We start from the raw sequence: 24,740 nt of genomic DNA on the forward strand, positions 1-24,740 counted from the left end.
CCCTGCCCTCTGCCCTCCCACAGTTTGGCACAATTTAAAATGATTGTGAGTTTTTCCTCAAGAGAGACTCAGAAGTTGAATACCAAGTAGCGTGGGAGGGCAGCAGGATTGAAGAGATTTCACAGTACTGTGTAGGGATCAATGACTAGGACAGCAGGGATGCTGCAGGTCAGAACTGAGAAGGATATGGGAACCCAGAACTGAAACAGCTAGAGTGTTCCATGTCAGGGAGGAGATGCATTGACTGGAGCTGTGTGGGTGAAGCTTACCCAGTGCTTGCCCACTCAGGCCATGTCTATATTACAAAGTTAAGTCGACTTTATGTAAGTCGACATCGAGCCTCCAATTTAAGCAAGTCAATCTTGGATGTCTACTCTGTGCTCATTGTGTCGGTGGAGTGCATCCTCACTATCAGGGCTTGCACAGACGCACGGAGCACTGCACTGTGGGTAGCTATCCCACAGTGCATGTAGCTGAGCGGAATTTTGGGTAGCCGAGTGAAATTTTGGGTTGGGCTTGAAATGCATTATGGGACCAAAATATTGGCCTGGGTGATTATGGGAACATGGCGTTAGCCTCCCATGATGCACTTACCTCTCTCCCTCCCTTTCCCCCTCCCTGCAATCAATGGCAAACAAACCAAGCCTTTTTCACGCTTTGTTGCATAAGCCTGGGTTACCCACCCAGATGCCATAAGCACAATAAGCATGGACCCTGCTCAGCTGTACAGTATTGTGAGCATCACAAACACCTCGCACCTTATCCTGCAGTATTTACACAGCTGATACAGGAGCTACTGTGTGGAACAATGTGATGCCACACAAACAGCTCTGCTGGAAAACAGAGTGGAGCAATTCGCAGTTGCTGGCAACAGTCACGCATCACCTTGACATGGCTGAGCGGTGATTCTGGCCCAGGAAACAAGCACTGACTGGTGGGACCACATTGTTATGCAGCTACGGGATGACGAGCAGTGGCTGCAGAACTTTAGAATGCAGAAAGCCATTTCCCAGGAACTGTGTGAAGAACTTTCCCCAGCCCTAAAGTACAGCAATATTAAACTGACAGTTGAGACATGAGCGGCAATAGTGCTGTGGAAGCTTGCAACTCCAGACTGCTACCGGTCAGTGGGACATCAATTTGGAGTGGGTAAATCTACCGTGGGATTTGTTGTGATCCAAGTTTGCAGAGCCATTAACAGACTTCTGCTAAGAAGGGTAGTCACTCTGGGCAACATGCAGGACATAGTGGATGGTTTTGCCACAATGGGGTTCCCTAACTGTGGTGGGGCAATAGACAGAATGCATATCTTCATCTTGGCACCAGACCACCTTGCCAAAGAGTACATAAACTGCAAGGGGTACTTCTCAATGGTGTTGCAAGCCCTGGTGGATCATATGGGCCATTTCACCGACATCTATGTGGGATGGTCATGAAAGGTGCATGACGCATGCATCTTTAGGAACACAGATCTGTTCAGAAAGCTGCAAGCAGGGACTTTCTTTCCAGACTGCAAAATAACCATTGGTGATGTTGAAATGCCAATCGTGATCCTGGGAGATCCAGCTAACCGCTTTCTCCCATGGCTCATGAAGGCATACACTGGCAGCCTGGACAGCAGTAAGGACCAGTTCAACCATAGGCTGAGCAAGTGCAGAATGGTGGTGGATGTGCCTTTGGATGTTTAAAAGGTTGCTGGCACTTTTTGCTTACTAGGTTAGACCTCAGTGAAAGCAATACTCCCATTGTTATTGATGCCTGCTGTGTGCTCCATAATATCTATGAAACAAAGGGAGAAAAGTTTCCACCGGGGTGGGAGGTTGAGGCAGATCTGGCAGTCAATTTTGATCAGTCAGACACCAGGGCAATAAGGAGAGCACATCGAAGGGCTCTGCGTCTTTGTGAGGATCGGAAAACCAGGTTCAGCAATGAGCCAAAGTAACGTGACACTTATCTGTGTTGTTCCTTACCAAACTGATTCCTCCATTGAATTTTCTCCCCTGTAAGCATCACCCCCACCAACCACCATGTATTGAATGAATAAAGAGCCTTTTCTCCTCAATCCGTTAACTGTTATTATGCACACAAATGCAGAGAGACAGCAAAAGAAAGTAAGATAACTTGAAGCAAAAGGACTGATAACACTGTGGGGGGAGAAACAAGGAAAGCTTGCTTACAGATGCACTGCAATAATCAAAGGTGTGGGAATGGGCACCTTCTGGTCCTTGTACCCTCCTGTGGTGTTGAGTGCAAGGGATACTGAACTTTCCTTCCCTCACCCCCATAGGATGTTTGTGGGAGGAGGATGTAAAACTGGGCCATGATGGCAACAAGTTCAACATAGGCTGCAGAGGGACTCTAGCATCCAGCTGCCTTTCTTGAACCTCAGCCATACGTCTCAATATGTCTGATTGCTCCCTCATAATCTGCAGCATCTCTTCCTGCGTGGCACGCTCTTGTTCCCTGCATGCTGTAATGTCCTCCCTGTCCATGTCGAGGTTCTCGGACAATGTAATCCTCCATGCTCTGAGCTCCGTCTTGTCACTCTCTGAGATGCACATTAACTCATTGAACATGTCCTCCCGAGTCTTCATTTTCTGCCTTCTATACTGGGAAAGTCTCTGTCTCGGTGTGGAGGATGCACTGATGGACAAGGTTTCAGCTGCAAGGAATGCAAAGCACAAGGGTAGCATTGACAGTGCATACATTGTTTCTAGGGTGCAAGGTTAATTTTTTTATAACAAAAACACCCCTCAATACACTTCACTGCAAGCCACAACATAATCACAACCGCTTACAGGCCACTTAGGTTAGCGGAAGGGACTCAGTAGAGTAGAGACATACATTACTAGATCGACCTAATGCGGCTTATGTGGACCTATGTTTGTAATGTAGACCATGCCTCAGTGACCAGATTTTGGCTTTAAGCCACTAGCCACATTTGAGGGGTGTGATAAGAGGCTGTACAGCAGGAAGCCCCAAATGATTTCTAGCTGACTCAGCCACATTCCACGAGGGGGACAGGACACATGGTGGAGCAAAGCTCCTACACTCTATTGTAGCAGTCAGCATGTATTCTCCCCATAGGTTAGGCCAGCTGTGCTGACTGGTGTGGAGTGGGGTGGGGGTGGAGTGGGGGCTGGGGGTGGGGCAGCCTGTGCCTCCCACATAGGCAGCAGCACTAGTCTAGAGCAGTGTATTGTGATTATGGCGGGCTCCTACACAGGGATGTGAAGGATGTGAGATGGCTCCTTGTGCTGTCTTTCTGCTCCCCTTGCGCACCTGCACAGGATGGCCACAGTCTTTCCCTTCATCTTGCTTTAGGGTCTGATCCTGGAAAGAGATCTTCAAGAACAGAAGCTTATGCCTGCATAGAGCCCCATTGACTGTAATGGGTCTTGTCTCTTCATGTGCCCATATAGGTTCTTGCTTGCAGATCCCTTTGCAAGGTTTGACCCTTGGCCATACTATCAGCTTCTCATTTTCTTGAGAACCACATTCAGGCACATACACAGAAACACACATGAAACTAAAACAAAAGTACCTTCAACTTTAACATGCCTGGAACTGTTCATTTAATGAATTATTTAATACTTCTCGCTTATATAGCACTTTTCATCAGTCAATCTCAAAGGGCTTTACACAGGAGGTCAGGATCATTATTCCCATTTTTACAGATGCGGAAACTGAGGTGCAGGGAGGTGAAGTGACTTGCCCAAGATCACTCAGCAGGCCAATGAGAGATGTGACGGATAAAAAGTAGTCCGCTTAAGCAGGATGTGACTGAGATGTTAATGGAATCTTTTCAGTTGGGTCCAAATATGTCACTGTTTTGACTGAGTAGATCTCTGTATGTAAGTTAGAGAAGTACCACAGTAGTTTGGTAAAGCCAGCAGGAATGCTAATGGAAACTCTTTGTGTTTATATGTAGGAAAGCCAGTGGGCACTCATATGATGGACTAACTTCATGAGCTACGATCCTTCTTGCCCAAATCTTCCCAAGCAAGCACCTAAAAGAGATACTATAAATGAACTATAGCTGTGCATCACATCTTTGACCACGATCATTCATGTGGCAAGGCAAGAAAAACTGATGCACTTTTTCCTGTTAGCTATCAGTGAGCTGCACTTCTTTCTCTTTATTTTGAATGTTTCTTTCAATAGATTGAAGGTGTGAAAACGAAGTATCTGAGTTGTTCTCCCACCTGAGAGATGTATGAAATGACACACATTAAAAGTGACAAATCTGCCAAAGGATTTGGAGACTCTTGAAATTAATAAATACTTACATGTTAATATTTTCATTATACCATGTATTTTAGCAATTTACCGACCTCACAGGGGTATTGAAGATTAATCTTTGTGAAACCACATATTATATTATTTATTTAGATCAGGATTTTCAAAGTGGCCTAAGAGAGTTAGGCTTCTAAATCTCATTGACATTCAATGGGAGTTGGATGTATGATTTTTTTTAGACTGCTTCGAAAATGATGATTTGTAACCCATTAACAAATTAGCCTCCAAAGGAGTGCCCTGAAAGGTGGGAGTATATTTGAATGTCCACTCATGTCACTGCTTTGAAGATGGAGGAAGTGTTGCCCCTCTTTTAGCCTGCAGACATTTTCAACATAAAAATTAAACCAGGAGAAGAAAACGCCACTTTGAGAAATGTAATTTTTTTTAAAGGCATAAGCATCTAACTCACTGAGGTCTCTGTGCAGCATGACTGAAGCTAACATCTTACGTTCTTTTTTTAGTAGCTAAGATTCCAGTTTCTAATAGAGTTTATCAGCTTTGTGGTTAACCTTATCATGGCTTCACTGATTGAGACAGACCATGACAAAACAGGACTTTCACAGTTTACATAGTCTGATCTTATGAGTTAAACCTTTCCTGCAACTGCATTTCATCCCTTTTCTATCCAGAAGATAGATAGATAGATAGATATTATATACACACACACACACACACACACACATATATTGCATTTATTGTGAACCTCTGATGGTCTCATTTGTAGTCTGGCCAATAATCCATCTCCACTAGGTCTAATCGTAGAATTCCATTCTGAGGAACTGGTTCAGATAGTTGCCATTATAACAGTTACAGTAGCAACAGTAGGGAAAAGAAAAAAGAAAAAGAAAAAAAAGCCAAAGAAATGTTTCCTCTCCCCTCCAATGCATGTAACAAATTACACCTGCCTGAGGCACAGCATGGGCAATAGACTCTTCTAGACCAGTGACACGTTCAAGTCCACTTTCTTGTGAGCCTTTAGGGCTAGAACTGGGGAACTTTATATCATTGGAAAGAGGAGATTTCTAGCTTTCCAATGGGCCATACAGCATTAATTTTATCAGGCTTCATAGAAAAACTGTTTTAAGGTAAGACTTAGAGAATTTTAAAATTTGTTATTTTTGATTTGATTAAAATTTGATTTTATTCTCACTTATATCACCGTAGATAGAGAGTAACTTGATAGAAGTCCCATGACTAGATTATCGGGTCCAGCCAAGCCCAGCTCAGCATAGTACCTGAGGAAAAGGGGGGCCAATGGTGGCTGTATGCCTGTTTCCTGGGATAGTCTCACATCTGGAATTGTGTTATGCTAATTGTTGTATAAGCTTGTGAGCCCTCTGCTCCAAAGCCACTAGGGCAGGGGAGGAGTTTGTGTTAAAGGAGTAGAAAGCATGCATGTGTGTGTGGTAGTTAATGGAGACTGGAACTGGGGTGCAGGAGCCCTGTGTCAAAATGGCCTTTGCATCAGACAGTCTGAAAGTGTGTGCGTGTCAGGAGGCCTCTATGCTTAACAGTATTTCTATAGAAGCTAAAGAAACCAACCCCAAACCCTCATACAAACAAGCCAAGAAAAGGTCGATTTAGCCCTTAATGTGAGGCAGCCGGCTTGGTGTCTGACCTTGTGGCTCTGGTAATGATTTAACTCCCTGAACGAGACATTCGTAAACCTGTCAGGAGTGAGGTTCTTGCTCCCTGTCACTGTGCAACTCCAGCCAAGCACTCTAACTAAGGGGGAGGAATAGAGGGGGAAACCTTCAGCTCACGGACATAGTCTCTGTCCTCAGGGTCCCCCACCTGGCCTCCCTTCAGCCATCTGCTCTGGCTGGCTGGTTCTATTGATCAAATTCCACTCAATAGCCCTACTCTCCAGCTAGACTGGGCAAAGCCAAGGTTTCAACCTCCCTCCCCATTAATGTTTCCAGAGGGACTGCTGACTTAAAATTTATCACTACTCCTTTAAAAATAAACCGTTATTTATCTCCCCTCTCCCTCTCTTTTTCTCCCTCTGTCTCTCTTTCTTAAAGCTCTGGTATTTCATCATTCTGACCAGTGACTTCCAAACACTCCCCCCTCCATTTTCTTTTGGTTATATGAGGTCTCCCCCACCCTCCCTTGGGTGATTGACGATTGTTTCATTATTGCTACTGACATATATATTTTCCTGTTATTTCTCTGAGATTGTATCTATCCCCCACCCTCTTCCTCACTAGCCTCCTGCTATGATATGTAAGTGGCTGTCTGTCCAGCCTCTCTCCAGTTCATCCATAGCCCAGGCACAATAAAGCTGATCCATAACCTCCAAAGTATCAAGAAACATCTTTTGAAATGGCTCTTCCTAAGAGAGATGGAATTCTGATGGTCACACATGCAAACTTTGACACCCTGGAGAACTGTAGGCACTAAATAATTTTTTAAATTGTGCTGCAACTGAGTTAGAGCTGGGTTCACACTAATGAAAAGTATGGGTTTCAGTTTAAATAAATACCAAAAATATTAGATGCTTATCTCGATATGGGCACCTACATGACTTGATATAGTCTCTTTTAATACATCCTAACTACCAGTGACATGGCCTGAAACAGAGAATAATGTATTCTGTTTGTTGCACTGCCTTCTGTATATGTCATGTTCCTTAGAGGTTCAAAACCCACCATTACTGCATCCACCTCTTGCCAAATAATGAACTATACAGTATAGTGTTAACTTCATGTAATTCCTACATATGCAATTATGCCCCATCCTCTGGAAGGCATAATTGTAAGGCCCATGTAAACCATGCTGAATTTTGTTCACAAAATGGTTTTCAAACTGAATGAATCCTGATGGCAGGCTCACAGGGATTGGAAGAAAACCAACTCCTGTAGAGGTACTTGAAGGTACAAGATAGAAAGAACATCCCACCCCTAAGCTCTACTGTTCCCTCCATCCTGTAACAAGCCTTAGGACTTCTTTACCTTCAGCATCTTCAGGGGAGTCTGGCAGCTTATTATCAGGAAGGCTGTCAGGTTGGAGCAACAGAGCATGGCACAGGGAAGGGAGGTTTGCTAGCTTCATAGTTCTGAGAGAAACTTAGGCTCATGGTCATTGAACTTTCATGAGTATGGGCTGAGGTTAATGCATGCAGGTCTACCTGGAACCAAGGCTGATTTTAAGTGCTTTGTGTTTTGAGTCAAAACATTTTGCAGAGCTCTAATAACTGTACTCTTATTTTTTTTCCTGCTATGATCGTGTATTATGTATCCCTCCGTGATTTTTTAATTTTGAAAGTGATCATCTTTGAAATCATGTTTGTCAGGTACCCACTCTGTTAAATGGTGTGGTTAAAGGTTCTAGTTTCTTTGTATTTTATTTACTGGTTTACAATACAAAGCTAATGGGTCAAGTTTGCAGTGGAGGTGGGTCCAAACCAAAACTCTGGATAAAAAACACCCTGAAATATGGGAGGAAGTTCAGATAAATGCCTTGGCTGAAATCCTGGCTCTGTTGAAGCTAATGGGAGTTTTGCGATTGCCTTTAATAGGGGTTTCCTCTCTAGCCTTTGTGACTTGCCTCCATCCCTAACTATCAGTGATACCATGTCCATGGCACTTGTGACCCTAAATTGAGCCACAAACTCCTAGCCTGGCAACCTCAAACATTTCCAACAGCAAAGCAGTTTTGCAATGGGTACGTGAAATAAAAAAGCTACTGGAAGCCAATACCGTATAATTGGAGATAATTTTTTTGTCACTTTTACAATGTTAAAAGAGTTTTTTTACTTTGGAAATACATTACTTCAGTTGTCCTTGCATACTAACGATCTGCCTTTAAACACCAAAAGCCAAGTTTGCCAGTATTGGTACATGAAAGTTTAAGCTTTTCTGTTAGTGAGCTCCCTGTGGGGGATTCTCTGTGAGGAAGGGCAGCCTCGGGTAGCCTCTTGGTCTTTCCATGTCACCTTTCTATTTTGTGCCACCTGCTTTTGGGGCCTTCCACTTTCCATCACTACAACTTCCCCTCCTAGTGGAGTTTCCACAGCTGGGGTATCAGAAACTGATATAAACCAGGGCTATCTGGACCCAAATATCAGCTTGTAAGGAATAGCTCTGAAAGGTGGAGTTTATAAAGGAAAATGCTGGAAACATTATTCACCGTAGTGCTGTCCCTGCAGTCATGGTGCTGTATGTTCCATATAGAATGCTGTTGTCTCTCACAAGCATTTCCAACCAACCATGGTCTTTGGCTATATTCAGCTATAATGCAGCCATGGATTTTTTCTTTGGGAGCGGGGGGTGAGGGGGGGGGGTCAAAGAAGAAACCCAAGTCAGAGAGGAAACTAATTCAGAAATAAATAAGTGCAGCTGGCGATGGAATAGGAGCACAGAACGGTCACTGTGCAGAACCAGTGCATGCTGGACTGGAGAGCGGTCTCAGCTTCCTGCTGGAAGGTGTGGACATGTCTATAGAGTGTGGCAGCTAATTGCAACTGAAAGGGAAGCAGGAGAATCTCAGCCCCTGGGAAGGGAGGAGTGCCCTGCAGGGACTAACTTGGCTAGCTAGTTTCTAACCTTTTGACCCTGGAGATACTGTTTGGGACCCTAAGATCATTCATTGGATTGGAAAAGAATCTTTACCCCCCCCCCTCCACCTTCTCCCATTTTCTTCTATCCCATCCCCGCCCCCTGCCCCATGCCCTTCACTGAGAAACCCCATTCAGTCATTCCGGGAGAGGAGTTCAATTAGCTCAGTCAATCGTCAGTAGAAGAAAGACACAAAGGGGCACAATGTGTGGGCCTCACCCAAGCCTGCGATGGCTTTGAAGCTGTGATTTGCTCACTCTGGGCAGAACCAAACGAATGCTAATTCACCTGCAGCTCACAGGGGCTGGGGGAGGGTAGGTGGGAGGTGCTGCGGCAAGGGGGTGGGGGGTGTTCTCCTCTCAGGCTGTGGATGGTTGAACAGACTGGCTGAATCTGATGGAGCAACTAGAAAGGATATCTAGTGTATGAACGGAGCCCCAGAATCTCATTACTTTCTTTTCCCCTTCCCCTGCTTTCACCCTGCTGTCTGGCCCCAGCTTCATTTAGGGTGACTGATGAAAGATATAATCCTTTTTCCTTTTCACTCCTCTGTGCTGGTGACAGGGCAGCAGTCTGCAGCCAAACAAGAGAAGCAGTGGAGAGAAAGCAGTGACTGATGAGTGTGTGCACTAATACTACCCCTGCCACACAGGCCTTGGCCATTGCTGGGTAATGTCCCATTTTAAGGTATTTCTGTCTCAAAGATCTATAGAGAGAGTTGTCCAGATCCTCTAGTCTGGCCAAGCTGAATTTGGCTTTATCCTCCTTTATACTTTTCTGATTCTGAGGTTTGCTGGGGGCTGATCAGTCCCTGACATAAATTAGAGCAGCCTACAAGTTGCTGTAATTTGTACCCAGCCGCCCATGGCCCCAAAGAGCTGTTATGGCATCTGAGAATTGGCAGGGTATTGGAATGCCTGGACCATCCCCTCTTTCTCATGGATATGCCTTCTGGGTTGAGTCTGGGGAAGGAGAACACTCTTGGGGCTGGTTCTGCTAGATTCTATGTATTTTGCACTACCAGACTGGTGAAAAACAACTGAAGTGGGACTAGGACTTGGCCTGGTCTCTCTCTGGGCCAACAAATCTTCTCTACCCAGGTCAAAAATGAGAATTTGCTCTGAAGTGCTTTTTTCGTTCTTCTTGGTCCTTTCAAAAAAGACTTTGCATATAGAGACATCCGAGGGCTAGTTGCATCTGTCCCACACTCATACAGGTAGCAACATTTTAATAATACTTTGCACAGCAATTTTGGTCAGGGGGTGTCAGATACTTTACCAGTATTAATTAAGTAACTCTCACAACACCCCTATGGTTGGAGGGGGAGTATTATTACCCTCATTTTATAGATGAAGTTAAGTGACACACAGCAAAGTCATATAGCCAGGAGTAAAACCCAGAACTCCTGGCTCCTAGTCCCATGTTCGAACTAGATTCCCTCTCTCTTTTCTTCTACAGCACTTAATTCTCTAATTAACAGCAGGAATTACACTTTCTTAGAGCTTTAATGAGTAATTTATATGCTGAGGAAAATTTTTAGATACCTCTCATGTAAGCATAAATCTATAGACTATTCACATATTTCTAATTTTTTGGAGGTACTTTGGCTCATTTTCAAAGATATCTGTGTTTAAATAAGGGGTTTTCTTCCCTCACAGTTCATCTTCTCCCCCAAGAGGACATAATAATGAACCTGTCACATTACATCTACCTTTGAGTTGGTTGGTACCCTGTATGTGCCAGCAGAGCCTGGGCAAGCTGCAGGATGGCTGGTCCCCTCTGTAATTTGATGCAGAAGGTGGCAACATCAAAAAAATGAACAGAAAAAGAAGATTTGAAGAAAAACTTCCAAGAATTATAATGCTGGAGAACATATAAACCCAGCCCATGTTCAGCATCTGCTTTCACTGGCTTTCTTTGCTTTGTTTCGCTTTTTAAAATGGTTTTTGTAACAGTTAACCTTGGGATTTGTTACACTGCACAGAGCACCAGTTGCATATTTCACCAGAGTTCATGGGTATAAGTAAGGGCTGACTAGAGGGGGAAAAAAGACCCATCTTCGTGGCTTTGCAGCACAAACTGTTGCCCTTTTTCAGAAGTGGGTTAGGAAGTTTGCAGAGGATGGAGTAAATAGGATTCATCTACATTTCAGCCTTCACCATATTGTTTGGGCCATGTAGCCCCCGCATAGATGCTGAGGCCGGCATGTTTTGTCTGAGTGAAAATGACTTTCAAGTTACATGCCGCTGACTGGAATTCCAGTGCCCGTGGCTCTCTTGATGCTTTGTTTACTGTACAATGCTCATTCAGGAAGGTGTTCCTTTCAGTTGCTCAATTTGCTCAGGCTATGTTATTATTTATTGTGTAACAACCTTGCAACAGAAACACCCTTAGCTTGGTTATGGAAATTCACTTTTATCAGGGCTTCTTGGTTGCTTGCAGCTTGTTCAAATGCAGCAACATGTTTATTCTCTGGTTTGAGCAAACGTGATCATATTACGCCCATCCTACATTCATTACACTGGCTGCCCGTAAGGGCCAGAATCAGACTGATTTTAAATTGGCCTTGATGGTGTTTAAAGCCCTTACTGGTGTAAGCCTATATCTGCGACCTCTTTGAGCCTGGCCCTGTGCGGAACTGATACCATCTACCTTTCAGGGGCCTCACTGTTTCCTCTCATGTTAGCAGGTGGGCCCAGGTAGTGCAATTCACTTTTACATGCCATCTTAAAAGTGTGACTTTTCCCCCCATTAAGACTCTTGCGGGCCTTTTATCTACATCTACCCCCTCTGCCTTTTTCCTGTGTGTCACATCTGGTTTTACGAGAGCAATTTTATGACACTTCTATATATTTATTGAATTATTGTGCAGCATCCAAGTGCCCAAGATATGATCCATGCTGGAAACATAAATGTCAAGATCGACACTGGAAACAGATATTGCCATGATCTTTATGAATACATTTCTCAGGGTCAGTGAGACAGTGATCCTCCCCCTTCAAGAGAAAAAGAATATATTTTTGGAATCAAGTGATGATGAGCAGAAGACTTATGTGAAAAAGTGCTGAGATTCTTGATTTTGGGACAGGATGGTCACATCAGTTATTAGTCTACAGTGGCCTAGAAATCTCAATGTGAGAGGCCAGTATTTTTTCCCCAATAGCAAGAGAATTTTTCATAGGGACTTTTTTTAAGCCTGATCCCTGGCATCTGTCTGGCCTTAAGCCAGTCTTGCTGCAGCCGGCGGTCCCTTACTATGGCCTGTTCTTCTCTCTGCCGGAACGCTACGCACATTGTTCCTATCTGTGATATGTGGACACTGCAGATCCCCCGCCTCCCTAGACTTGGGTTTGGAGAATGCTTCCCCACCTCTTCTTGCTCCCCACACACACTCTCCAAGTTGCATGGCCTATTAGGGAGCCCCTTTGTGATGTAATTGGATTTCTCCCCTTGTTAGTTTGCAATGAAAATGTCATCTATATCGGGGAGGCACTCATTCTTCTCAAATTAAATTCGGTCGTCTCTTCGGTGAGCTGTGAAACTATTCACACAGCAGCAGGCAGCTGCAACTGGAGGCTTCTTTGACAATACCCCACACTGCTGTCTGAGTGCAGCTTCCCCAGCCCTGCAGAGCTGGCTTGCTCCCATAGGGTGAGTCAGGGGAGTACTCTGTTTCCTGAAAGCTGCAGGTCCGCCCCAAATTTATTACCAGGGACCAACATCCTGGACACACACGTACACACACACAAGAGAGAGATTAGAAGTGTTCTGCATCTACAGTTTAAAAAATGGCTACTGATTTTACGTGTCCAACAAGAGGCAACTTGAGCCCCCAAAAGAAAAGGATCCAAACTCAGTAGCCAGTTTTGAAAATGTCAGCCACAATGCATTGATTAGTTTACAATGGGGGAAGTACCTGTATACGTTTAAAATTAAAGGCTGTTGGTGGCTGAGTACAAGATGTTGTGATTAATAATTCATAATTTTATTAGGTTTGTAGGGAATTTTATATTGCGGCTGTTCTAAGTGAAGTGTGGCTGGAAGTAGATGGAGAGCATTACCACTGCAATCTGTAGGGGAATGAACTTGATGGGGATAAGTGGAAATTGCCTTTATAATACAAAGCCATGAAGCGTTTTCATATTTTTGCTCAGATATCTTGCTTTAACATCACCATCAGACTACCTTTTGTTATGTTGTCCATTTACAGAGAAACAAAGAGCCAAACTATCTTTTATTATGTGCTCTCATGCACAGCTAAACTTTTGGAATAGACAAACTATAGTAGATTAAGTCTGATTTTCATGAAATTGTACATATGCATTTATCTGGGTTTGAACTAGGTGAAAAATGTGACATATTTGTGACATTAATTTTGTATGCATTTTATTCATCATTAACAATATCAATAGACTGGAATTGCATTCTAAATACAATATGATTGCCCTCTGGTGGCCAAGTTAATGGCTATAATTTTTCAAACAACACTAACCTACTGAATATGGGGAAAAGTTTGTTTTAAATTTCAAAGCTATTTAATTCACATCCCATTGGGGCCAACGGCTAACTGAAGAGCCCATATGTTTCTTTTTTTTTTCTTACTGTCAAGTGATCACTACAATTTTAACATTTAATTATCTTTATCCTCCAAAAATACTCAGCAATTAAAAATATCTAAACAACTTTACATATATATGACAAATATATGATAAACTTTAGTTACTAAGATGAATTTGGAATGAAAAAGCAACACCAAACAAAAAGGCTGGATTTTAGGGGACTTCAGTGCTAATGGGGTAGAGGGAAACTCTGGAAGAATAAATAGGAATCTCTGTTAGTTGAAACTTGTGGAGTTTGCTCTCCCCTACACTAAGGGAGAAGTGGGGCCCCAAACCAGTGTGGCATTGGTATACAACACAGCTGTCTAGTGGGATAGTTTGGCTAACCATCCAAATTCTGAACCTCTTGAAATTTCCTCATTTTTCAATTGGTAGGCTGGTTTGCTGAGTGCTTTTTTACTGATTGGTTCGTTTGGTTTTGTTCTGTGGAGGCTAGTCTACTACATGTTCATATGTAGTCTGTCTGAGATTTTATTTTTTTATTTCAGTTCTCTTGTAATGATAGAAGCAGAGTAAGAATAATTTAAAGTGGAAAAGAAAATTATTATTTCAGTTTAGCATTAACTGGGTAGTGGAAAACTGTTGGCAGTACTAAGAGAAGTGTAAGCCTCCTGTCCCTCCAATGTGTATTCAAAGCATGTGTTTAGTGAAGCATATACAGGTCAGATTCAGTAATGCTTTCCCTAAATACTTTAAACAGCGAGAAGGATTCTAACTGGGAAATCACAGGAGACCTGTCTACCTCTGCTACTGATGATCCCGTGCCTGAATTTATTATGTCAATTTTATGGCTCATTATCACTCCTGTTGCTGTATATGTGCAGACCATAGGTCATAGGACTCAGTAATGCTTTGTCGTGTGTGTACACAATATATTGTAAATTCTGTGTGTGATTATCTGTGTGTTGCTCTGCCTTCCCTTGTCATCTCTCCGCAAGCCAAAATTGCGACAAAGAGCTGTCCTTGACCCCATATTTGTACTTGAAATTTTGAAAATTGAAGTTGATCCATGAAAAGTTTTTGGGTCCTCACAATTTCACAAAAGGCTAAACTGAACAGACTTGAACACTACATGGAACAAACTGGTAAAAACTCCCGCAGAGCATTTTTCAGCACTTTTGCTCAGGACTAAATATGATCACATTAAACTCCTAGAAAGTTGCCAGCATGGTTTATCTGGCCAATATAGATGGAACCTGCAGTATGTGTGGGGCCTGTAGCACAAACAGAGATTGCACATTTTATCCTTCAGATACTTGGAGTTGGAGAGATTGATTTTAAAGCCAAACCCAAAGGGATTTCCAGGAGTAAGAGGGCATCTGCAACATTCAGTTCAGTTTTAAAAGTAAGTGAAATGTGTGGGCTAAAGGGCTTGACAATGTCTCTTTAAGATTTTCTTTATTTCTGAAGGAGTGGGGGATTAATGTTGTGGTCCTAAACTCCAAACCAGCTTTCCCACTTCCCTTTTGATTTTTGTCTATTAGAAAAGAAGTCAGCAATCTGTTAAGAGGATTAGCTCCATCACTCGAGCTCACAATGGGGGCCCCCCAACGAAGAAGGTCTATCTTTGTGAGTGTCCATCTTGGATGCTTTTCTTCCCCGTGGAGGTGCAAGCAAAGGGAGACCGGAGGAGATGAACAGGGTCACCACCCTGTCTCTCTGTCCATGTCACATGGTCCCGCCAGTTGGTTTCAACTAAGCTGATGCCAAAGGCCTAATTAGATACAGACTGACAAAATATAACCCATCCTTATGTCAATAAACATGTCCCATTTAAAGCCTTCTGATCTAGAAAATGAACTGTTACTGTGAACTCTACACAGGGTAATTTGGACTGAGGAGAAATGGAGTGCCTCTACAAAGCAACATTTGTTACGTCAGAACCTGGTAATACCCTCATGGTGTTATAGAGCATTGTATTCCTGTGTGGACAGAATTAACCAGGTTACTAAACTGTGTTATAGTCCTGGAATTTACAAGTCTAGAGCAGCCTAACTGTAGTCTGAACCCACAACCTCAACTGCTGCCAACTGCTAGCCAGGACTCACAAACCAGTCCCTACACTAAACCTAGCTTGGCCCCACAAACTGCTACCAAACTTTACTCCAGCCCAGGTTAACAAGCATCCCCAAACCATATCCTCGCCTGCCACTGCCTACAAATTAGCTCTAAACTAGTCCCAATGTTAACCCTAGCTTGGTCCCAGAAACTTTTGCCAGATCTCACACTCACCAGAGCACCCCCGCTGCCTCACAACCTTAAACCAGTCACAAGCCCTACCCTAGTTTCAGCCTACAAACTGGTCCCCAATTGGCCCCAAATTCAATCCCATACCATCCCCAGCCCATGAATTCATCCTAGTTTGAGGCACTTTAACTGCCCGGCAAACCTGTCTTGTGGGTTAGCTTTGTGAAAGTCAGGACAGTCCTACAGATTTGGAAACAAGTGGTCAGTGTTTCAGATTTCTGATAGGCTGCAGCCTGGGCAGTGGCACTGGAACCCTTTTAATAGTGGGGGTGCTGAAAGCCAGCCCCCTTACCCCCATTTGCTGGGGGCCTGGAGCAGTTGTCCTGTCTCGGGGTGGGGTGTGGTCGGACAGAGGTAAGGGGGAAAAGTCTGGGGGTGGGCATGGGGCCAGGAGTGGAGTCCTGGGCACAGGGCCTGCAGCTGGGACCCCGCCGCTGGGGCCAGTAGCAGAGACCTGGGAGCGGGGGGCTGGGTGCGGGGCCCCGGACACGGGGCCAGTGGCTAGGGAGGGGGCCAGCACCCCAAGAGCAGAGCCCCAGGCTCGGGGACCCGGTCACAGGGCCAACGGCTGGGAAGCGGGGCCGGTGGCAGCTGGGACCCGAGCCCCGGGCGCAGGGCTGGGGAGCAGAGTCCTGGGCCTGGGAGCGGGGCCCTGGCGTGGAGCTATAGGCACCAGGCCAGCAGCCGGGGAGCAGGGCTGGCAGCTGGGACCCAAGCCCCAGGCTGGGGAGTGGAGGCCTGGGTGCTCGGCCAGTGGCTCAGTGTAAAATGTGGGGGTGCTGCAGCACCTCCCGCACCCCTAGTTTCCACGCCACGCCTATGCCTGGGGCGCATTGCCCCATATTCCCTTCTCTTTGTGCCAGGGGCACTCGCCATGCCTAGATTTCAGATGCGTCGGGATTATTAGAGTTGTTTTGAGCAGGGTGATCAGAGTCATGGTGTGAATGAACATGCAGGCCAAGGGAGAGGAGTGTAGCATAAATACTGTGGAGACAGAGGGGCGGAGTTCAAAAGAGAGCTCACTTAATCTCCACAGCCAGTTCAGAGAACTGCAGTTTACTGTGGCGCCTGAAGAGGGGTTTGCTCAGCTCTGGAGAGCCCGTGGCTAGAAGAGAAACTGCCTGCTCACTCACCTCGCTCAGCTAGCTTCCTGTGATGTCAGTCCGGAGGAAGCAGCAGTCTGGGTACAAGTCAGTCAGACTGTATGGAGTGAACAGAGAGAGGGAATCGCCGAGGTGAGTATGCTATTTCTGACAGTTTATCGGTAATCTGCTCAGGAAGCAGTACGGCCTCTTCTGCTTTCCCTTCTCCTCCCACCGCCCTCAGAGCTGCTTCTTGCAAAATTTCAAAATTATGTCAAGAAACGTGAGGCAAAGAAGAAGAGTTTCTGAGTCCCGTGCAGAGTGACACAGGCAGCTTGGATACTATAGTGTTCCTGCTCAGGCTAATTTAAGCCATGTACCTGACCCAGAGGAATCTGTTAGTGCTTTGCCTCTACTTGCCCAGCATATGTGGTATGATCAGCATGCTCATGTGTCTGTGCATCTATCAGTCCTCCTGGGATGGGAGAGACTGGCCTTCAGATTCATATGACAAACTGGGGACAGGCCATTCTGAACCTGGTCTTGTAGAGGGGAAACACACTGCTAGCTGTCTCTTTGAAAGGGGGGGTCCCTGTGCATTGTGCACTGTGGTGGCAAGGCATAGCTGCTATGTTGGATCTTGCTCATCCCTGAGCACTGGATGGAAGTTTCTAACCATCCCTTAACACCCCCCCCCCCCCCCAGCCCATAAGTTTGCATTATAGGCAAAGGTTCAGGTCAATTCCAGTTTTCACCCTGTGCTTTGAGCATTGCTAGTTCTAATAGCCTGGAAACCACAAATGCCAGGTTTTAGAAACTAGATCCCTGGGATAGATGTGTTGTAATGGTCAGTTTTCCTGTCTGTGTAATAGATTTGACTGGTCAGACCAATTTTTAATTTATCAGCAGAAACGTGTTTGTTAAATCACAGCACAAAATATTCTTCCGTGCAGAGCCCTCCTGCATGTTTTTCCTAAGGTTCTGCTTCTTAGAGATTTGCTATTACAAGAGGGAAAACCTTACGGTATTTTAGAACCTTTTTTTAACTTGTAAAACAGCTGACTTTATTGCAGTTTCTAAAACTATGTTCATATGACACTTCCAAAAGTAATTTTTGACAGCTTTTCAAAAATATTATTCTCTGGGGATTCCATAGCCATGAAAAAGTATCTTTTTCATTTTCTGGTGGTGGGATTTTTGCTGTGTCCATAAAAAAAATACATTTATAGTGTGGGTAAGTAATAGATAAAATGAGAGAGATAGACACACTTATATCTTCCCATTCCCCAAGAGGCTAGATTGTGGCATTTACATCACTACCTTTGGTATGGTGTAATGTGGAGCTGCATCACACCAGGATGTATGCTGGGGAGAAGGTGCCATGATGTCTCTGGGCTTCTCTGTGGGCACATTCCTTAGGATGGAGCAGATTTCACCCCTGTTGCATAGGCCCTCCTCTGCAAGCTGGTGAGGAATGTGGGTTGCACCATGACCCTTACCTGCTCCCTACTCCTACCAACCCCTTGTTTTCTGTCTTTGCTCCCTGGTAGGCATCAGGAGTGAACAGTTCCTACACTCCCCAGAGGCCTCTTGTGGGGGCCCTTATGCAGTCGTGCAAAGAGTAGGGGAAACTTCTTGCATGTCCCTCCTTGACTGCACTCACAATATGTCCCAAGATGTTTGACTGGTTCCCCCTGAGCCTCTCTTCCCTCCTGGATCAGTCTGAAGTAGCTAATAATGCTCAGAGGGGAACTACAGGTCCTTTCTCCTGTGTGTTACAGGTGTGACAGGGTGGGTATATTGCGTGACCCCAAGGATGGTCCGGATTTTGGCCAATGGAGATATTGTACAGGATGATGACCCCCGGGTGAGAGCAAATGCACAGCACAGGGAGAACACCTCCTGGCAGGTAATGAAACAGAAAAGTGTGAAGAAGTGCAGTGTATTTTTGTAATTGCTTAGATTTTTTGCTGAAGGAAATGGATGTGCATCAAGATTTACATCTTCAGTGGATGCTTCATAATTAACATTCCCTTTCAGCTGTGTGCATGTGCGGCCGCAGAGCAGTGCGGTACCTACAGCACACCTCATGTGGCTGGAAGCATGGCTGGTAGCTGGGCCCTGCTTCCAGAACCTGCAGCAGCTCCTCTTTTGTGCCATGTTAAACCTCAAGCCAGTAGGGATGGGTAAGGAGTGTGTGTGTGAGAGACAGGAACCAGGATAGCCATTTAGGTAGGGCACGGGGGGGGGGGGGGGAGCTGTTCATAGAGCTGGCTGTGGAGAGGCTAGTCCGGGCCACTGGGAGCAGCCTCCAAGAGCTATCAGTGCTGAAATGAGCCTGGCCTGGCAGGAAGCTGTGGCATGGGGGGAGGGGGAGACTGTGCTGCCACAGCTGCTGGGGCAGGAGCGCCTGGTCTGTGTGTTCCTGCCCGCTCTGGGTTGCAATGGCAACAGCCTCCCGGGCACCGTGGTTTGGGAGGCAGGATTTCTTGGGAAGGTGTGGTAGCGGGCTCCCTCAAGGGCTGAGGCTCCTGGGAAGGGCTGGGTGTAGAAGCTTATGATAGGAAAGATAGGGGCTCCTGGTTTCCTAACTGTGTGTGTTTTTTAACTTAAGCTCTTGAAAGGTAATGGGTACTCTGCATGCATGTCTGTCCCAGATGCATGTGTATTACTAACATGTTGTTTTAAAAATTCCTTACACTGTTTAATGTAATATAGTGTAAAAAGATTTTTTTAAAAAAAGTCTCAGATTGCTACAAAAATGTAGCTCTCACTGGAATTTGGAACCCGCTCAGAGCAAAGAAAATGTAGAGGGAACATTGATCGTAATGTTCTGTCCAGAGGACTAGGCAAGACAGAGTTGGGAGAAGCAGCATTCCACATTTTACTGCAAAATACTGGAAGAATCTTTGGGGTAGGCAGCGGAAATGACAAGTGCTGTTGTGGGTGCAGAATTTGGGTAGGAATCTGAGTTCACGTTAAGGGCCCAACCACCCCGACCAAGTTAAAACACACAGGAGGGGAAAAGATGCTGCAAATCACTGTGCGCTGTGGCTGCTGGGCTCTGTAATGTGGGTATGTTGGCCTGGAGAATGGATTGACTGTTGAGGCCAGGGATCTGCAGGAAACATTGGTTTAAGCTCTCTAATTCCCAGACATTGGTTCAGGGCCAGTTCTAGGGGTGGGTGATCATGGCAGTTGTCTTGGGTGCCAACTTCCAGAGGGCACTGTGCTGCTCTTTTCTGTTTGTTTGTGTTTTGCTTGGCTGCTCTGGGGGTGCAGAAAATGTCTTTCATCCTGGCCAACAAAATGCCCATGTTCCTGCATTGGTTGTCCCTCTGCCAGTCCTCCTAGAACCAGGAACATGGCAGCCTGGCTCTGGGGGAATCTTGTTGCTGTCAGCTGTCCTACTGAAGTGGTGCATTGTAAGTTCCTTTGTGGGCAGTTGGTAATGTGCTGGGAGAGCTAATGCTGGTTTGAACAGCATTGACTCCATCTTGGATTTAAAAAATCTGGTAGTAGTTAGGGGAGCACGATCCTTGGCTCCATCCCCTTCTCTCCTGGCACACCCACCCCCCACCTCCACCAGTTCCATAAATCCCTGACCATGCAGAGTTTGGAAGGGCTTCAGGTTCTCAGGGAAGGAGCTGCTGTTTCCACCTGGCTGGGTTCCCCTTCACTTGTGTAAATGGGTGCGTGTGCCTGGCCCCAAGGGATTTACATACAGGGTGGGTGGGTGAAATTGTGTACTGTGAGGTGTAGCCCAAAAGGTGCAGTACCTGTAATTGTTCTAATGTATCCTACTCTCCATTCCTCTCTCCCCACAATTTCAACTTCAGTTTAGAGTGCAAAAGCCAAGCAGTCCCTAAGAAATGTTTGTGAGAGGAGGGGCAGTCAGTTGTGGTGCCTGCTCTCTGCCGCATTGTCTCTCTCGATGACCTCGGGATGATATTTTACTCTGAATTAAATAATAGGAACGTTTCTGAAATTTATGCCTTGTTCTTTCCTTCAGCTTCCACCCCTTCTGTGAGTCTGATTCAGCGGGCTGAATTCCTTCTCTCTCTTGTTATGTTTGCAGGAGTTTTTCAACGTGGTGCCTAATGCAGGCCATGCTCGACCGCACCAGCAGGCTGCCAGGCCTGGGGGGCGCTCTCCATTTTCAAAACTGAACCAGCAGCTAGTGAACATGGGATTCCCCCTCTGGAACCTTGGGAACCAGGTGGTGGAGCCGGTGATGTCCATCCTGCTGCTCTTCCTCCTCATGATGGTGGGCGTGCGTGGCCTCCTCTTGGTGGGCCTTATCTACGTGGTCTCACACCTGAGCCAGCGGTGACAGTGCCCTCCCACTGGCCACCAATGCTTCCTGCTTAGTGAAAGAAAGACCAAGTTTCCTTGTCAGGTATGGGTGTGTTTGTGAGTGTGTTCCCCCACTGAGAGTGTGTGTATATGTGTATGTGTGTGCAGGTGCACAGTTATATATCCTGAAAGTGTCTGTGTGTAGTGTTCAAGGGGAATTGAAGTGCCCAAAGGCACAATCCCAGGTGTAGCATTTTTTCTCATGTTAAGCTGCTCCTTTCTGAGGGTTGCCCAAGTCTGGCTTGGCTTGCCCAGGAGCTTCAGCCACTGGCTAGAGAGGTCATGCCGGAAGCCCAAACTTTGGTGCACCTATAGAAAGGGTCTGGCATGTCATGTTGTGTCATCCAGCACTTATCAGATACAGTGCCTAGACCTGAGGGGAACTGAAATGGGAGCTTAATTTTCATCTGCAGGTGTGAAGGGCAGTAGGGGTTTCCGAGGAGTAATAAAACAAACACGCATGAATGTGAGACAATTTGAAAATGGCCTGGCGAAGGCAGGGTTTACTTTGTAATTACTATTCTGATCTTAGAGGTGTATTGGAAGGGAAGTTTAAATTAAAAGAAGAAGAGGTATTGATGGGTTTGAGCTGACAGCACAGTATATGCTACATCTTAAACATATAGGATTGGAGAGCTGTTATAAGGGGCTAAAGGGGGACATTAAAAGAGAAAGTGGGGAGACCAGAAAGGAGTTTGAAGATTAAAACAGGGAAGAAAAAAAGTGTCTGTAAAACAGGTCATGTCACCTGTACTTTTGTCTTGCCTGGGTTGTCCGGGATATTTGAACAAGAACTTGCTCCGGGACGTTGTCAATGTGGGTGATACCTTATCCCTGTTGCAGGAGGAATGATTCCAACATTGAGTAGCTGGGGAAGTTGGGCTTGGAAATGTGTGGATGGAGGAACCAATTTTTAAACAATACAGTCCTTGATAATTTGCAGAAGTGGAAATTTAAACATATCTGCTAAAAACACATTAGAGAGGGGTTGTATTAGGTGTGGTGTATTTTAAAACTTTCTTCAATCCCTCTTTAAGGCCAAGAAACATAAGAACTTTCATCTTGATGAGCTGAGAATCAGTGAGCAATATTTCTCCTCTGTCTTATAAATAGGACTGGGCCTCAACAAAAACAGCAGATCCAGACTTTGGGGGAAGTTTACATCCCAATTGGATCCATACTTCAGGCCTGTCATAGTGGGCCAAACCAGACCACAGAATTTAAATTACCCCGCCCATCCCCCCACAAATTTGTGGAAGTTTGAATTCAGGTCCAAATACAGATCTGAATTGTGACTTGGGACCATATTGGTTTATAACAGCTTGTGTGTGTGTGTGTGTGTGTGTGTGTGTGTGTGTGTGTGTGTGAATATGGAGAAGCCTTACTGAACACTTGTGTAGCATGCATGGACAAAGTGGTTCTTGTTTTTGTTCAATAAACTGAGTGAAGGAAATTGTGCATCACAAATTGACTGTAAATTTCTGCCTTCCCCAATGGAGTGTAAAAATGCCAAGAGCAACACCTCAAATTCTCCTCTGGTTCCTGTGATAACGAGAACCTTCTGCTAAACAACAAGGAGAAAAAAAACAGTAACATGATGTTTTATTATAAAATTGAAATTGTTCTGTGACGCTAGTACATAAATCTCTTTCCAAACTGCCTGTTGTCTGAATTTCTTGCTGTTCTTGGGCCGGTGGCCAGCATGCCAGAGCTGGTGAAAGTCAGTGATAGCTCCCCAAGCGGAGCCTCCACAAATCCCAAGTGCTGGAAAATCTGGGAAGACACAGCTATGCTTTTAACTGGTGTATGGATTAAATACAACCCTACAAACGAACTGACTAGCTCATGGGATTGGAATAGCAAGCCTGTCACTCAGATGGAGTCTAAGAGTCTCACAGATAAAGGCTTGAGCCTGAATCTCACTGAGACTGTCCAGGAACCCAGGCTAGCTTTGTGGGGTGGTGCACTATCATCATGTTGTATTGCATTGTGCTGATGTTTTGGCAGGTTGCTTTGTTTAGGCTGAGATTCTCAGTCATCCCTTCTAAAACTGAAGCCATCTTTAACTGCAGAGCTCTGGCATTAACTGAAATTTGTTACCTTCTGATGGTCATTTGGTGACCTATATAAAATGATGTGATGATCTCAGCTCAGTTCCTGATGAACAGCTGTCTAACTTCATCGTAACTGGCACTTATGCTGAGAGTTTCAGCATAGAGATCAAGGACTGAATGGCATTCTGGGACTGAACCATGCATCCCTGGAGGGAATCCCTCCAAAGCCAACCTGAGGCATATTGGCAGGTTAGTGCTGGGGTGCGGGGCTTGCATGAAGAGTGGGCTAATTTGGGATACCAAGTCATTACATTGTGTAGAGATGGCAGGGGCTGACTGGCTTCCTGTACCCCCCTTGAACCCAAGTCAGTCTCCCCAGTGGAAAACCAGCATAGGGGACTGATCCCATGGGATTCTGTGGGGTTTTTCCTGTCTGCATCACCAGCTCTTCCTCCACAGGGAGGCAGAGCATCTGAGAGGGACTCTGACAGAGATGGGACTTCAACACTGGGGGCCCCCCATTGTGAGCTCGAGTGACGGAACTAATCCTGTTAGTAAATCGTTCCTGCTCTTTCCACAGAAGAGACGCTCCTTGTGAAAAGAAACAATAAGGGTGAGCATAAGGGATTTGGGTGCTTCTACAACGGACGTGTTAATCACCAGACCTAATCTCCTAAACGACTGTGTTCCTGTGTCAGGTTGAATTTGAAGCCTGGATGCTCAGAGTGAGTTTGAGGGCTAGTGCAGTAGGCTTCATTCAGGCAGGAACTTAATGTATCCTAAAAACTGATTAATTGAAATGAATTAAACCCTGTTAATACCTTCTCCAGCCTGGTTGCTTTTATTTTCTTTTGTTACTATTCCATAGCAGCTCCAGTCCTAAACTTCGCACAATACTAGGCTGCTATGTCATTTTAATTTAAGGTAATTTGTCTCCTATACCTCAACAGGCATTAAGGTTGCGTTGCTGCTGAGGACGCTATGTTTTGTAACCTGGACACGCATCCTTCCCCAGCATCCCAGAATTATGTTAAGGGATGCTACGCTAGTGGAGGTACTGTCCGTTTTAATGAGGCTATTCTCTGCATTCCAATGTCTCAATCAAGTGCTATGAAACGTTATGTAGCTGATGTTTAGTGAACCATATTCCACATTAACACAATTCTAAGAGATATTGGGCTTGTAGCAGGCAGGTTAATGAGTGTGACAATGTTGTGATAATTTACATGGATAAGAGTTTGTGAAAGACGAGGCAAGTTCCTAGACCAAGGTCAGAGCTTCTTAACACCTTCAACAGAAGAAAAAGGCCATGACTTGCATTGGCTTGCATCTGTACAAAATCAGTAGAGAAATATCTTTTAGGATCTTTCAATGTCTTGGAGATTTATTTTGATTCATATAGAGTACAATAACAAAGGGATTGTTGGCCATGCCAGTCTTAAATCCTGGAAAACTCCCTTTGCAAGACTAGGTAAGTGGGTGATGGTGAATGTGCATGTCAGGGGAATGTGTCTATGTATTTGT

At 45.1% G+C, this 24,740-nt stretch overlaps 1 protein-coding gene and 1 long non-coding RNA gene across 2 annotated transcripts in view; one reads left to right on the plus strand and one right to left on the minus strand.

Moving 5' to 3' along the window:
- Nucleotides 1–2,420: 2,420 nt before the first annotated feature.
- Nucleotides 2,421–24,740, minus strand: part of LOC141990977 (uncharacterized) — a 168,810-nt gene continuing 146,490 nt past the window's right edge. Inside the window, exons 5-6 of the long non-coding RNA XR_012640308.1 lie at nucleotides 16,858–16,924; nucleotides 2,421–2,662 (exon numbers count right to left, since the gene is read on the minus strand). This is a non-coding gene — a long non-coding RNA (uncharacterized LOC141990977). The remainder of the gene's footprint in view (nucleotides 2,663–16,857; nucleotides 16,925–24,740) is intronic.
- Nucleotides 16,879–22,821, plus strand: FAM241B (family with sequence similarity 241 member B). The gene is made up of 3 exons (XM_074958916.1): nucleotides 16,879–16,959; nucleotides 18,588–18,715; nucleotides 20,885–22,821. The coding sequence occupies exons 2-3, from the start codon at nucleotides 18,623–18,625 to the stop codon at nucleotides 21,137–21,139; spliced, it is 348 nt and encodes a 115-aa protein (XP_074815017.1). The 5' UTR covers nucleotides 16,879–16,959; nucleotides 18,588–18,622; the 3' UTR covers nucleotides 21,140–22,821.

This window comes from Natator depressus, chromosome 7 (assembly GCF_965152275.1).
Source record: "Natator depressus isolate rNatDep1 chromosome 7, rNatDep2.hap1, whole genome shotgun sequence".
Lineage (NCBI taxonomy): Eukaryota > Metazoa > Chordata > Testudines > Cheloniidae > Natator > Natator depressus.